The sequence below is a fragment of the Malurus melanocephalus genome, unplaced genomic scaffold (assembly GCF_030028575.1).
Source record: "Malurus melanocephalus ecotype Western Australia unplaced genomic scaffold, MMel_1.1 scaffold_0, whole genome shotgun sequence".
Taxonomy (NCBI): domain Eukaryota; kingdom Metazoa; phylum Chordata; class Aves; order Passeriformes; family Maluridae; genus Malurus; species Malurus melanocephalus.
In genome coordinates this window covers 1,667,236-1,680,679 of record NW_026623232.1, presented here as the reverse complement: position 1 = coordinate 1,680,679, position 13,444 = coordinate 1,667,236, and the positions used below count along the sequence as shown (strand labels likewise).

Sequence of the window (13,444 nt, the reverse complement as noted above, 5' to 3'; positions counted from 1 at the left end):
TTTAGAAATTGTCAGGATAAAACTATGGCTTCATATCACTTAAACAAAGTTGGTGTCTTCTGCATATATTTAAATATACTAAATAATCTTTATATTGCAACTATACAAGAAACATGATGATGGAGAATGACTAACAATCAATCARTCTTGAAGTCAAAGTTGCAGGCACTCCTATGAAGCATGACTGCTTTGTTGCAGGCACAGGATTTTTAGCCAAAAGGAGGTTTGCACACAATCAACTCTAAGATGATGAGTTTCATACGGAGTTTTCTTGCTGCCTTTTTTTTTTTTTTTTCCACTGAGAAGGACTTTTATCAGTGGAACTGAAAAATCAGCATTGGATGATTACAAGGATTGTATTGTATCAGATATCATGATTCATCTCTGAATGTTGATGAAAATATAAATTACATCCAAAATACTCAGGCAGCAACCACTTCAGATGACCAACAGCTAAAAGGGCCAAGTTGAAGCTAAACAATGTATAAAACTCAGTGAAAACATCTTTGTCAAATGTTAAATGAAAGATCATTTTAGATACATATATTAAGACAGCAAAGAAAGCAAAAACAATTCCATTTTTTTTCCCAAGGTGTTCAGTGCAAATCTCCATCATCACAGAATAAATRAAGAGAATGTGTCTTTTAGCTCAACAAGACAGAAGACTTTGTGTCTCTTGGAAAGCAATTGGGTAAAGGGAATATTAAACTAGGATTCTACAGAAATGTTATGAAAACTATAAATATTATCTGTGTAGAATATCTGGACACAGGATGAAGTATCAGATACATCTACMAAACTGGAGAAAAGAATGCTCTTTTCTAATCATTGTCCTGCTTTTAGGAGAAAGGCTGCAAGGGACTGCTATATCATGTTTGCCATTACACAGTCAGAAATGCAGAAAGGTTTCTTATATCAACTCTTTACCTGAAAACAGTTTAATTTCCTATTTGGAAAGTGAGAATTTGTCTAAAGAACTTAATGAAGCATAAAGAATAAAAGAATAAAAAGGGAAGAAAAAACCCCAACCCTGAAGTTCTTTGCAAACTGGTCTAAAGGCAGAGTAGAAGAGATGATCACTGCAAAACTATTCCATAAACATGAAATTACAATTTCACAAAGCAGTTACAACAGGTTTATCAGCTATTTCTCATTATGTATCATCATGTATTTTGTATCTGTCCTGTACAATATTTATTAAAATAGCTCTCTCACAATTTTCCTTTCTTTTGGGGTATGAGTGCATAAACTCTCCACTGACAGCATAAATCAAATCCTCCTGCAAATAACACTATCTACACGATCTTTGCAAAAAACAGTTCTGTAAATTGAAACCCAAAATTTTAAAGAATTTAAGAAAACCAACGTACTATTTCCTGATTTTAGACTTCCATACTTTCCTTAAGTTGTCAATCTAGATTTCTAAAGTGGAGAACTTGTCCTGAACAAAAAGGTATACTGTGCAAAAGATCTCTGCCAAAAGACYGACTGACTTCAGGGAGAAAAATATGGGTTTTATTTCTATCAAAAGTAGTCTTAGTGAAAGCTTTTCTTTAATCCCTGTTCCCCACTCTGAAAAAACAGCATTTTTCCTGATCCATGAGAAACAGAATGGAACTTTTAGATTTACTAGTCAAGACAGTGACTACCATATTTTTTTATTCCTAGAATTAACTTTTAAAGTATTTCTAATGAAACAATAAACAGAAACTGTCAAACACTTAATTATTCATTTAGTTAAACAGAACCYGAGTAAGGTGAAAAATTTCAAAATTCCTAGATTTTGGCAGCGATTATGATTTCACCCCAGGTATTTTTAGTTCATTCTCCTCAATACACCTASTCCCCATAATGCAGCAGTCACATAATACTGCATGCAGCAAGTACTAATCTAGGCACAGCCAAAACCAATTCTGTATGTTTCTTCTACACCATCATAAAAAACAGGCACCAAGTTAAAGACAACCAGCACAAAATGGTTAAAGAACCACCAGCACAAAAGTTTTGTACTTCAACCTAGTAAAAGGTTCGTTGTTTCACATATCACTGTTTTCATATTAGTAATTAAAACACAAGCCTAAGACCATAAAGCTGAAATCCTTAGTTTTCATATACATCTGTGGGGCTCTGTATAATTGCTTCCTGAACTTATGCTGAGCTTTCAGCATGGGTTTCACCACTTGCTTCTTGCCAAAGAAAACTTTTCATACTCTAACAGGGGTTAATGCYAAACCTCCAACTGATCCTTATGTATTTCGGCAGGAAAGCATTTCAACTCTGAGAATTCCAAACCTGTTTGGCAATTTACTTGTAGTATTGCTAATTTTGCAGTAGTTCTATCACCAAAATACATGTTGCAAAAGATTAGCTAAAGTCCTCTTAATGTAAGACAAGGTAAACACAAAAACATATTCTATCAGGGCACAGWATCCAATTCTTGATTTCAAAACCAGAAATATTACAAAGAACATAAAACTTTGAAAATACAGATGTAAAAAACACTCAGGCTTAACCCTCTAGACTGCAGGTACTGGAGAACCAGCTAAGCAGYATTCATGATCTAGAGAGAAACTAGGATAAGACTTCAGCCAGCTGAAGTTGCAGAGTACGATGCACTTAAATACAACTTTTTAAAATTAACTTAGAAAACTAAAAATTGCCAAAAACCTATCAAACCCCTTTATGGATAGGCTGCTTACTCCAGCAAGCCCCCTCTGTTCCAGATAGGCTTTTTCTCCCTCCTACCAGAACTACCATCAACAATTTATTAAAGGAGAAATTCAGCCACTTCTCTACCACCAACAGACTTCACTACTATTTTTGATGCAGCAAATTTTCTGTCTGCTTCTTCTGCAGTCAGCCCTAGGGTCACAGAAGGCAAAGTCAGTATTTTCAGGACTAGTAAAATAACTCATAAAACCACGCACCATGAACCGCTTTCATTTTACAGGCTTAATAAAGTATTTGCAACCTCTAATTCATAGCCAGCTCTTAGACACTATATCATATATGAATAATGCAGATCATTGTCCCTAACATGCTCTTTCTTCCCTTCATGTCTTCTGCCATTTTTAGAATTCCAGCTTATTATACTGTTTTAAACTACWGAGGCTCAAGAAGGCATATGGTTCTAAATACGCATATTAAGACCGTTAAATTTGAACAGATGAAACCTGAAAGTACAGATTCTGATATTTCTTATATTCCCCAGGAGAAAAAGAAAATTCACTGCACATTCCAGTCTGAAGTAGACAGTATTTTGCTAAATTAAACCACCGAATTTACACAAGAACAGCTGAATAAAATTCTAAGTTGATCTCCCATTGCTCACATGTTTACAACAGTCTTACTAAAACTGAGATCAACACACATGGGCTCTACAGCTCCTCATACTACTTCAGTTATTAGTTTTAAAATTGTTTTTAAAATGTTCTAAAAATAGTTGTAAAATATGTAAAATTTCACATAGTTTTGGAATTATAATGGCAGGGAACAAGTTAAGCTTGTTAGAAAAATTGATTACAAACTTACCACCTATATCATGTTCTAAACAGAGTATGTGAGAATTCATCAAGACACTAGATGATTTTCCATAATGAAATACTGTGAAAAGTTTTCAGATTCATTTAAAGTAAAAGGTATCTTACAATCATYTTGATATAAAGGAAAATGGAAAGAAGTAATTTACAATCTTCTTTGGAAGCAACAAGTACTGTTTGCAAACAGTTACATGGCAGAAAAACCCTCTTTCTCAGATTCAATTTAGAGATACAGATGGAAATTCCACCCACAAAAAATTAAAGTCAGACCTTGAATAATCAAAGTACTGACCACCGGTCAAAGAACGTAATTATTGAAACTTTTTCAGGTTTCAACAATGGCATGGCAAAGAATTACCAGTGAGCAGCTAATTTACTATATTGTTTACAAGACCTCTTTAGTTACAGCTGACTGACAAAAAAAAAAAATTCAAGATAAGGCTCTGCCTTTTCCTTWGCAAAAATTTACTGTGGAGGATAAAAACCTAAAAAACTATAYTCTGTATGAGTAGAAAAGAAAAAACAGCCTAAATTAAGACACTAAACATATCTCAAAGTGTTCACAAAGATAACAACTCCAAAAGTAGGCGGGTAAAKTTTTAATACTCATCAATTCCATTGTAAAAACAAATAATAAGTTTATTAATTGTCACTGTATGGAATAGCTCCATGTTTCCACATGAGGCAGACTTCTTGCTGTAGMTGGAATTACTAAATTAAGACAAGGGTCAAAAACAAGTTGCTATTATTCTAAGCAGTAGTAACAATTCTTAAAATATAATAATAGTAGTAGATAATGAATAGCTTTTCACAGTATTTATATTGGGCTTGTTTACACAGTGAGAACAATGGAAAGCCAAGGACTACTGTGTTTTGTGACTTATAGTAATGCATAAACTGTATCAGTTGCAGCTTTAAGGTTACTCCACAAACATGAGGTGTGACATTAGAATATTTTAGAAGGCTTCCTTCAGCAAGATCCTTTTCCTCTAGGAATGTTCATGCCCTTTCATGACCTGAAACTCTCTGCAGTTTCTATTGTTTTGTATCTCCAAACTCATCAAGATAAACTGACAACAAAAATCATTTATGATAAAGCTTGCAAGGCTGCTGCCTTTCATGTGTACCAACACCAATAATGTTTATACTAGACATTAGTGTYAAAAATTCTCATTGAGACAAGCATCTACTTGTAATTCCCACTTCCAATTTTTGATAAAGACATGGAGATGAGTCAGCATACATTGTGGCTGGAGAGGTCTACCTTGGCAAAAAAGGAAGAGCTGACAAAGCTGCATTTTAACATTTTACTCTGCACTTAGTTCCTCTAAGTTTGTGAACTTGACATGATGGAAAKAAATAATGAAACACAGAAACCATGTCAATATAGGGGAGAATTTAATCTGGAAAATGCCTTAAATCTGAGACCTATTTTGTTTAGTAATGGCAGAAAGGACAAGGTGCAACTTTTACAGAAGTTCTGTAGAGGAAGAAAAAAGGCCACTATAGCTTAACAAATACTTGCACACAACATGTACTTCAAATATTGAACAACATGCACTTGAAATATTTCAAGATCAGTGTGCACACACAACATATGAAYGTGGCTAAAAAGTCCTGCGACTGAAGCCAGTCTGCTTGCTTTCTTCTCTGTAATTCTCTTCATATTCATCCCTACCAGAAAAAGTTCAACAGTCCACTTGTCAATAGCATATGCAAGGCCATACAATAAATTTCTCAGAACATATAGTCATGTGCTAATAAAGTAGAATAGGATAAAGGTGGGTGTATCACAAATTAGACTACACTGGACTGATTCAACCTTTTCAGCTTTTTCTTTTCTAGAGGCAAAGATAGGACAACCATCTGTTGGTTTTACCAATCTGAACTTCAGTAAGGCACTTGGTGATGGCATACAGGAAGCTACAGTGACAAGAGGAGAAGCAGAAAAAAGATTATATTCAACAACAAAAAGGACAAAGTCATAGAGTTATGGAAAAATCATGCAGTGGAATGCGCAACTAATWCAAGGTTCTAGGTGTATGTACTATACATGTGTGTATATACAATAAACCATCTGTACTATGCAGTRTGAAGTCATTACCTGGAAATTATAAAGGACAAGAGCAGGCCAAAGGACTTAAAGTTGCAGTGAGCAACTGCAGCTAAGCAAAGGTTGGGTGCAATCACACAATTGTGWCAGATAGTAATTTCTAGCAGACATCAGCAAACATTAAGATTATATGATGCACTGTTAGAACATCCTTTGCAATACTATGCACAGTTTCACTCATCATCACTCAAAACCACAGTTTTTGAGGAAAATTCCTTTTTTTTTTTTTAATCTTCTAAAACTCAGGTGAAGAAGTAGACATTTTCTCTTCACCTGTTTAGGGGTGACTAGCCAGAAAAAAAAAAAATCAGTAGAAAGGTTACCACACGGAAGGGTGAAAACTAGGAATTGCACGATTCTTCACTGCTACAGATGAAATAGAAGCTCTGGATGCATTTTATAGAGTAGTGAGAAYGAGGGGATAAAAATTTTCAGAGGAATTATTTCTGGGATAATTGGAAGAAGAGCTCAAGGATGATTCTCTTCCAGTTTTGACAACCAGCATAATGAAACAAGATCTAAGAACACTATCACAGTGTTATGTACAAAAACAATGGGCAAGTAATTCTGACCAAAGCACACTTACTTAACTGGTCTGAGTTTTAAATTATTTCTTTTGGTAAGAAGAAATGTTATATGACCCTGCAGGTAATGCTACTTGCTTGCCACAGATTTGTCACTGCTATATTTCCACAGTAAAATACTTTAATTTATGCTTTGAAATAGCAATAAGTAGCACAATTCTGAGTATTTACTTCTGCCTTTAATAACACATGTTCACAATAGATTTTTAAAGGTGGATGCACATGTGTCAACTAAACTACAGCTGTCCATTTTCCTACTCTAGTGGTGGTAAAATTTTGCTTCCTCCTTCCTACCCACTCAACTCCTGYCTTTTCCCCTTCAGTTTCCTTACCTGAACCCTACAACCACTCTACATCTATTCTCTGCCTCCCTATATCTTGCCCTAGTTCCCACACTTTTATGTCATTTTATCTTGTGAATTGGGAGACTGGGATCCTGAAAGCATCAGGACAGAATRAGAATCCTTCAGCAGAGTCATGTCTCTCCTGCAACACTTCACAAGGAACCCAGCCAGAAACACAACATCTCCAACCAACAAAAATGCAAGGAGTATCAAGAATGTTACATCCTACTTGGGCTTAAAAATAAAGTCAATCTTTGAAAAATACAATTAGGACTCCAGATTTCAAGTTTTTCCAAATAAATTCATTTTGTTTATATGACTTTGGTATTTCAGAATCACCATAATTAAAACAAGAATAATTACATGWGTACCCTATGTTCCCTTTACATAGAGCTAAACAATTCAGAAAAAGAATCAGTAAGAGATGTAAGAAATATTCAKAAGGAAGTACACAAGCTCTGTTTCACATTCAAGGGGTCAAAACTCTCAAAAAAAAACCCAGCAAGTAATCTGTGAATAGTGATGCACTAACATCCCTCGCATGGACCAATGACACTTGGTTAAGTTACAGAGTAACTTTCTCTCAACTCAACACAGCTGGGACAGTAGGAAGATTATGAAACTACATTTCAATTTCTATGTTGCAAGATTATTTCAAGCAAAAGGAGTCCAGGAGTTGGACTCAATGATCCTTCTGTGTCCCCTWCAACTTATGGTATTTAATGATTCTATTAAAAATACGTAAATCATTGTTTTTTCAAAAATCTAAGTTTCTCCGAAAGAATAACTTTGAAGTATTTTTAACCATAATTTTATACCCACATTTTATACCCACAAGACATCATTATACATGCTTATGAGTAAGCCTTAAGAAAATTTAGTGCCCTTTAAATCAGTCATGGGTAATTCAAATCACAGCTGCATACCAGGAAGAATTATATCTATCAGTAAAATTTAACTATGCTCTACTTCAAAAAAACTTGTTACTAACTGCTATTCAAGTACCATCAGATTTAAGCTAAAAGTGACATTTTGAAAGTGCTACAAAAGATAATATTAAAAAGGTTGGCTTATTTTGAGATGAGAAAGAAAAAAAATATCTCATCAATCAGGAACAGTCCTGATTTTATGTCAAAACTATACCCAACACAATGATTGCTGGCCTAAAACTAAAATCTAAATTATAAAGAATGTACATCTAGAACCCACACCACAACACTACTTTGAYGATATAACTTTTCAGACAGTACAACAAAAAATAAGTAACTCTCAGGCATAATGATGAACATTAAACATTTTTCAACATTATTATTTTCCCTTTATTTCCCTATTTTGTTCCCTGTATTCTGCTTGAATAGAGAACCGTACAGGTAGTACAACTTTGAATTTGATTACCTGTTTCTAAATTTTGATTACCCGTTTGCCCACACTAGGAAAATGCAGCAGTCAGTAGAACTACTATACAAAGATTCCTCTTCATGCATTTGTTTTAGAATTAGAGATAGACAACAAAGAATTAAATCACTCCATTCACCAGCCCTAAACGTCACTCCAACAGTGAAAATTGCGAAAACTGAAAACAACCAGATCTACTCAACAACTCATACAGCAGCTTTTTTCCTTAAGATAAAAACACCACCTTACTCAGACGGAAGGAAGCCTTCACATATAACTACAGAGGTGAACATAACTGAAATTTATTGAACAGCTGATAAGGCAGACAAACCATCTCACTCCCTAAGGTTTACTAGTTTCAAGCAACTTAATAGGAACTTAAGACAAAAAAATAAATACTGTTTGAAAATTTTAAAGCACCTGTTTCAAAATAGCATGCAATTCTTTGTCTTTTACCTTTTTACAATGAACCAGAAGTTATAAGAAAAAAATAATTGACTTACCTTCTTATCTTCTTTTACTTTGTGGGGTTTCTTTTTCATTTTTTTATCATCCAATTCCTGGTCTGATGTAATAGCAGGGTTATCTATGCCACCCTTCCATGTTTCAACAGGTGAAAGAAGTGGGTCTTCCTCACTTCCACGATGTCTTCCTTTCCTTTTAGTTTTAGAGGTGGTAAAAGCTTCATCATCACTTGCATCTGAATGTGTTCTCCTATAATAAGACTTGGCTTTGCTAAACAGTGTCTTAGACTTATAYTTGTATTTTGAAGGCCTTCTTTCYCCATGACTTTTGGATACTCTATCAGAAAACCCATTTTCTTCCTCACCTTGGCTATTTATAACAATTGAGTTTCGAACTTTTATAATACGATTCTGACTATCCTCTGGAACCGCATAGATATCATCTGCAAAGCCTTTATGTTTGTAAATAGTGTCAATAGGTTCAGCATAGTTGTCAGATTGGTCTGCATCTTCTGGTGGTGCCGCAGGCACTCGAGAAGGTTGTTTCCTGGGGTTTTTGCCAATACCTGCCTCAATTGTTTTTAGGAGGTTAGGATCCAGTTTTTTCACATTTGTTCTTGGAACGAGTGGTTTCGGTTTTATCGGAGGAGGCACTTTATGGTTGCGTTCATGGTCATGACAATTGATTGGTGTACTGTGAACAGGATATTCATTTCCTTCCAAATCCAGTCGGTATTTTGAACGATCACTAGGTGCTGGGAGTAACCTTACATCATCACCAATAGGACTGTAAGGTGGTGGTCCTTCGGCATCATCCTCGGAATCTGGGTAATTATAGTCAAGGGAACTTCCTCTCGGAGATCTTGGGAAAACATCCTCACTCGTATGAGTTGATTCCCTTGTGCTGTCTGACATGTAGGAACTTTCAATCATGTTTTTCTTCTCTAATACATCACTGAAGAATAACGTGAAAACCTCGGTTTGCCGATGATATTGAGATAATGAATATAAAGCTGTAAACTTCGCAGTAATTTCTGTTGCTATGTGTTCTCCTTCAGTCATGAGTTCCTTGATCGCTTCATTCTCAAAGAAGTCCACCTGGCTATCAGTAACAGCCACCAACTGGACAGGAATCGTATCCTGAACTTCAGAAAGAAATGCCCGAAGCATTCCCATGGAWGCTTTTCGTTTTGCAGAGTAGACCAGTATATATCCATGAACAAGTTCATCTTTCCTTACACCAATTGAAGAATGATATGATAATATAGTTATCTGTATTCGACGCCTCTTTTCACCTATTATTTTATCGAGCATCAAAGAATTATTCTGGCCAGCCTGAGCAGCACTACAGGAGTGAGAATCAAGAAAAGGTGAAAGAATAAGATCCACACTGAACGGATCACCACACATGGCACACATGACAATCCTTAAGTCAGCCTCTGACAGATCTTTAATGGTGGGAACTGGACTTACAACATCAAAATTGTGTTTAACTGCTTCCAGTACTCCCCTCAGAGCTTGTTTGATTTGGGCCTCATTAAATTTGCGTGGATATGTACCAGCAGGCACATCTATAAAAGGACACTGTAACTTGTTAGCCAACTGCTGTCCCTGATGTCTCAGAATAGGTAGATTCTTGCTAACACTGTCCCTCTGGTTAGCCAATATTAATGTAAATGAAAGATTAGCCATATACTTGTCTCTCCTTATCTGAGATGCCTCGATCCTTATTTTTCCAATGCACTCCCCAATAAAATTCAGTGATTCAATAGAGTTAAACACGCAGAAACAACCATGTGGTTTGAAGGCTGAGGTCCACAACTGAGTCAGCAGGTACGGCGATTTGGCATCAACTGGTCTAAGATCTAGTTCATATATTTTTCCATCTAATGCATATTCATCATCAGTGGATTGTGTCCGAATTTCATTTGCCAATTCTTGTGCAAGGCCATCTTTGCCCAAAATGAAAAGATTGATTTTATCAATGTTGGCACTATCATGGTATAAATTTGAGCGTCCATGGTCTAATTGCAGAAGACTGTTGGCAAGTAACTCTTCTACTTTTATGTCCATGCAGTTTTGGCCGCTGAGACAAGTTTCTTTAGTTGGGTGATAAACAAATCCTATGTGCTTGAGCAGAAGAGATTCTCTATCAGGTGCAAGTTTCTGTAAAGCTTTGTATCTAGGCTCTTCACTCAGAACTGCATGAATTTCACTCATTTTATCTGTACTTGGTGTTGCATTAAGATCCAGATCATAAAATAGCTCTGAATGTTCAAAAAGCATTTCCTGAAACTCCTCTTTGGCTTTTTCAACAATCTCCCTCTGATGCCTACCATACACTTCCTTACTATCTGCATCAGTGATGTATTTGAATGCTTCGTCCTCCACCACAAAACATATAACTTCTTCCCATGGCTGTCCGGGTGAAATGAATTGAATTTTCTCAAGAGTTTTTTTGAATTTCTCTTTCATTTCAACCCTTCTTTTTTCGGATATRAGATGCTGCACATGGTTTTGATAAACTTTTTCTGCCTCTAGGGTAGTGAGAAGGTCAAATGGAATCCTTCTGTCATTCACTTTATCTATGTGGTCAGTTTCATCCCAGGGTGTTTTTTCAAGCACTACAAAACAGGACTGGAAGTCAGGCCTTTTCTCCATTACCTTCAAGGCTTCTGACCAGCTCAAAAGTTCAATCTCATCAAGATTTGATAGAAGAGTATTAAGAGCTCTTGGCAATGCATTAATGTATTCTTCCTTTCTCTTTCTAATGTGTTCCTGTTTAAGTTGCTCTATGTGTTTTGAAAATGTATTTTTGGCCTTTTTTGTTCCTTCCAAATTTATGTACTCTTCATAATCAGGGTGGTTCTTCAGTTTGTTACTAACAGTTTTCCAAGTTGCATGATAGTCTCTCACAGTTTGGACAAGTTTTTCAAACTTATCTGTTGCCGTAACAACTAACTGTCTTTGAGTTTTATAGGCATCCAGATAGGGGATTATTTTAGGTTTACCACGAGTTTTATCCATCATTTGTACCAGTGCAGTAAAACATGTTTCAACATTAACGTTGAATCTTGCTGATGTTTCCACTACTACAAGGTTCTTCTTATTTGAAGCAAAGGCCTGAACCTCTCGCAGATAATGATCCACACATTCATCACATTTTGTTGCTGCTATTATTATGGGTTTTTTAGATTTTGAGAGCTGTATATAAAGATTATTCACAAATTTAAGTTGATCATCAAACTTCCTATTGCATCCTTGGCTTACGTCAATGCACAATAAAAACCCATCTACATTTAATTTCCCTTCAGGCATTTGTTTTTGCTCAAAGTCTTGCTCCAAGCCTAGCTGATCTGTGCAAATGTACATTAGTTTTTCTGCGGACTGCAGTTTGGAGGCAGCTGCACGTTTTATGTACGGTTGTAAATTCGTACTCCGATGYGGCAAAAAAGTCTGATCATCAATGAACTCAGTCTGTTCAATTACATGAATTCTGCAYTCAATTCCATCCTCACCACTTTGCGTTACGTCACCCCAGTACAAAAAGTGATCATTGTTAACAACTCTTCCTCCAAAGTCAATTGTGCTAAGCACAGAGGTATGCTCAGGATAATATTCATCTGCTTTTGAACGAACGAATCTATTGCACAAACATGACTTTCCGACTCCACAATTACCTTTATCCTTTTCAGTTCCAGACAGTCCAACAACACTAATAGTATAAGATGGGGGGCGTGGCTCTTTGTTTTTTGCCATCATAACTTTCCTCTCATCCTTTTGCAATTATCAAGGTAACTATATGTGGATTTCATTCTGGAGAAGGTTCCTACAAATTTGTATATCCAGGGTTCTAGAAATCACTTTCAGTTGTTCCTGCTTCAGCTTGTAATTAAGAGAACCTCAGACAACCAGGACAAGGAGGATCATCTTCCTAAAAAATACAGAGAGAAGAAAAAATTTTTCAAGATTGCAGGTATTTCTTTATAATATTCATGAGTGAATAGAGATTTTAAGAAGCACTTTTGCTTGATCACCTGATTTTCTAGGTATATGAAAATTCTACAACTACTTTCAGTGAGATCTTAAATTCATCATTCAGTAATGTTAATGCTATTTATACTACAAACTTAAAAATACACAGRTTTTAAGCATAGTTTAGGAATAGCTCGTCATCAGTTTTGGTAGCTGATCAGCATACTTCAAAAAAAAGAAAATCCACACCCAAACCCCAAAATTAGTGTTTCCTTCCTTAGCTTATGAATACTGGGCACTAAAAAGCAAAAATACAACGTAAAAACTGTAATCCCAACCCGGTATTCACATATTTCTATTTAAAAATCACATTCCACTAGATATCATGCTCATCTGCATGAATAACATTACTTTTATGAGCATTTGTAGATCTGGGCTTAGGTTAAAGTAAAGAAAATTTCCAAACAAGTAGCTGTAAAAGCTGGAAGCTGGCCACATGGCTCAGCTGCTACCTATCTGCAGAAGTTGACTATTTCTATGCCAATAGCAAACTGCTTTTAAGGAGATGTTTTGAACCTGAATTCTACAGAAAAACACAAATATCATACAAATACTAAGAGTAGGACTTATGTATCTATTTTAGGACTACAGTGTTGTGTCATTCCTTCTGTCTCTATGAAAAAACGAACTTTTWTTAACTTCCTTTAAGTAAACAAAAACAACCATATCTACATTCAGATTTGCACAATTACTACAAGGTTCCATGGCATTATTGAAGCTGTCATCAAGTATAACAATTACCACTAACTCAGTTAATAATCAGAAGACTTTGCTTGCATGCATCCTGCAAATGGAATGGTATTTGCTCGTTTTGAATGAATTACATTATGAGGAAAACAGAAAAAATAGAACACCCAAATGACTGATCCCAGAAGAATGTGATGAGTGGCATGAAATCTAGTTGGGGGCCAGTAAATAGCAGAGCACTCCACAGGCCAGTACTGGGTCCAATACTATTCAATATCTTCAT

General features: G+C 35.7%; 1 protein-coding gene across 4 annotated transcripts in view; it reads right to left on the bottom strand.

The window, feature by feature from the left end:
• ARHGAP5 (Rho GTPase activating protein 5) overlaps positions 1-13,444 on the bottom strand; it is a 44,276-nt gene that overhangs the window by 20,929 nt on the left and 9,903 nt on the right. For all 4 annotated transcript variants that reach the window (XM_057390077.1, XM_057389820.1, XM_057389911.1 and 1 more), the window contains one exon: positions 8,479-12,373. In XM_057390077.1, the coding sequence (XP_057246060.1) occupies positions 8,479-12,201 (3,723 nt within the window). In that variant the 5' untranslated portion in view covers positions 12,202-12,373. The remainder of the gene's footprint in view (positions 1-8,478; positions 12,374-13,444) is intronic.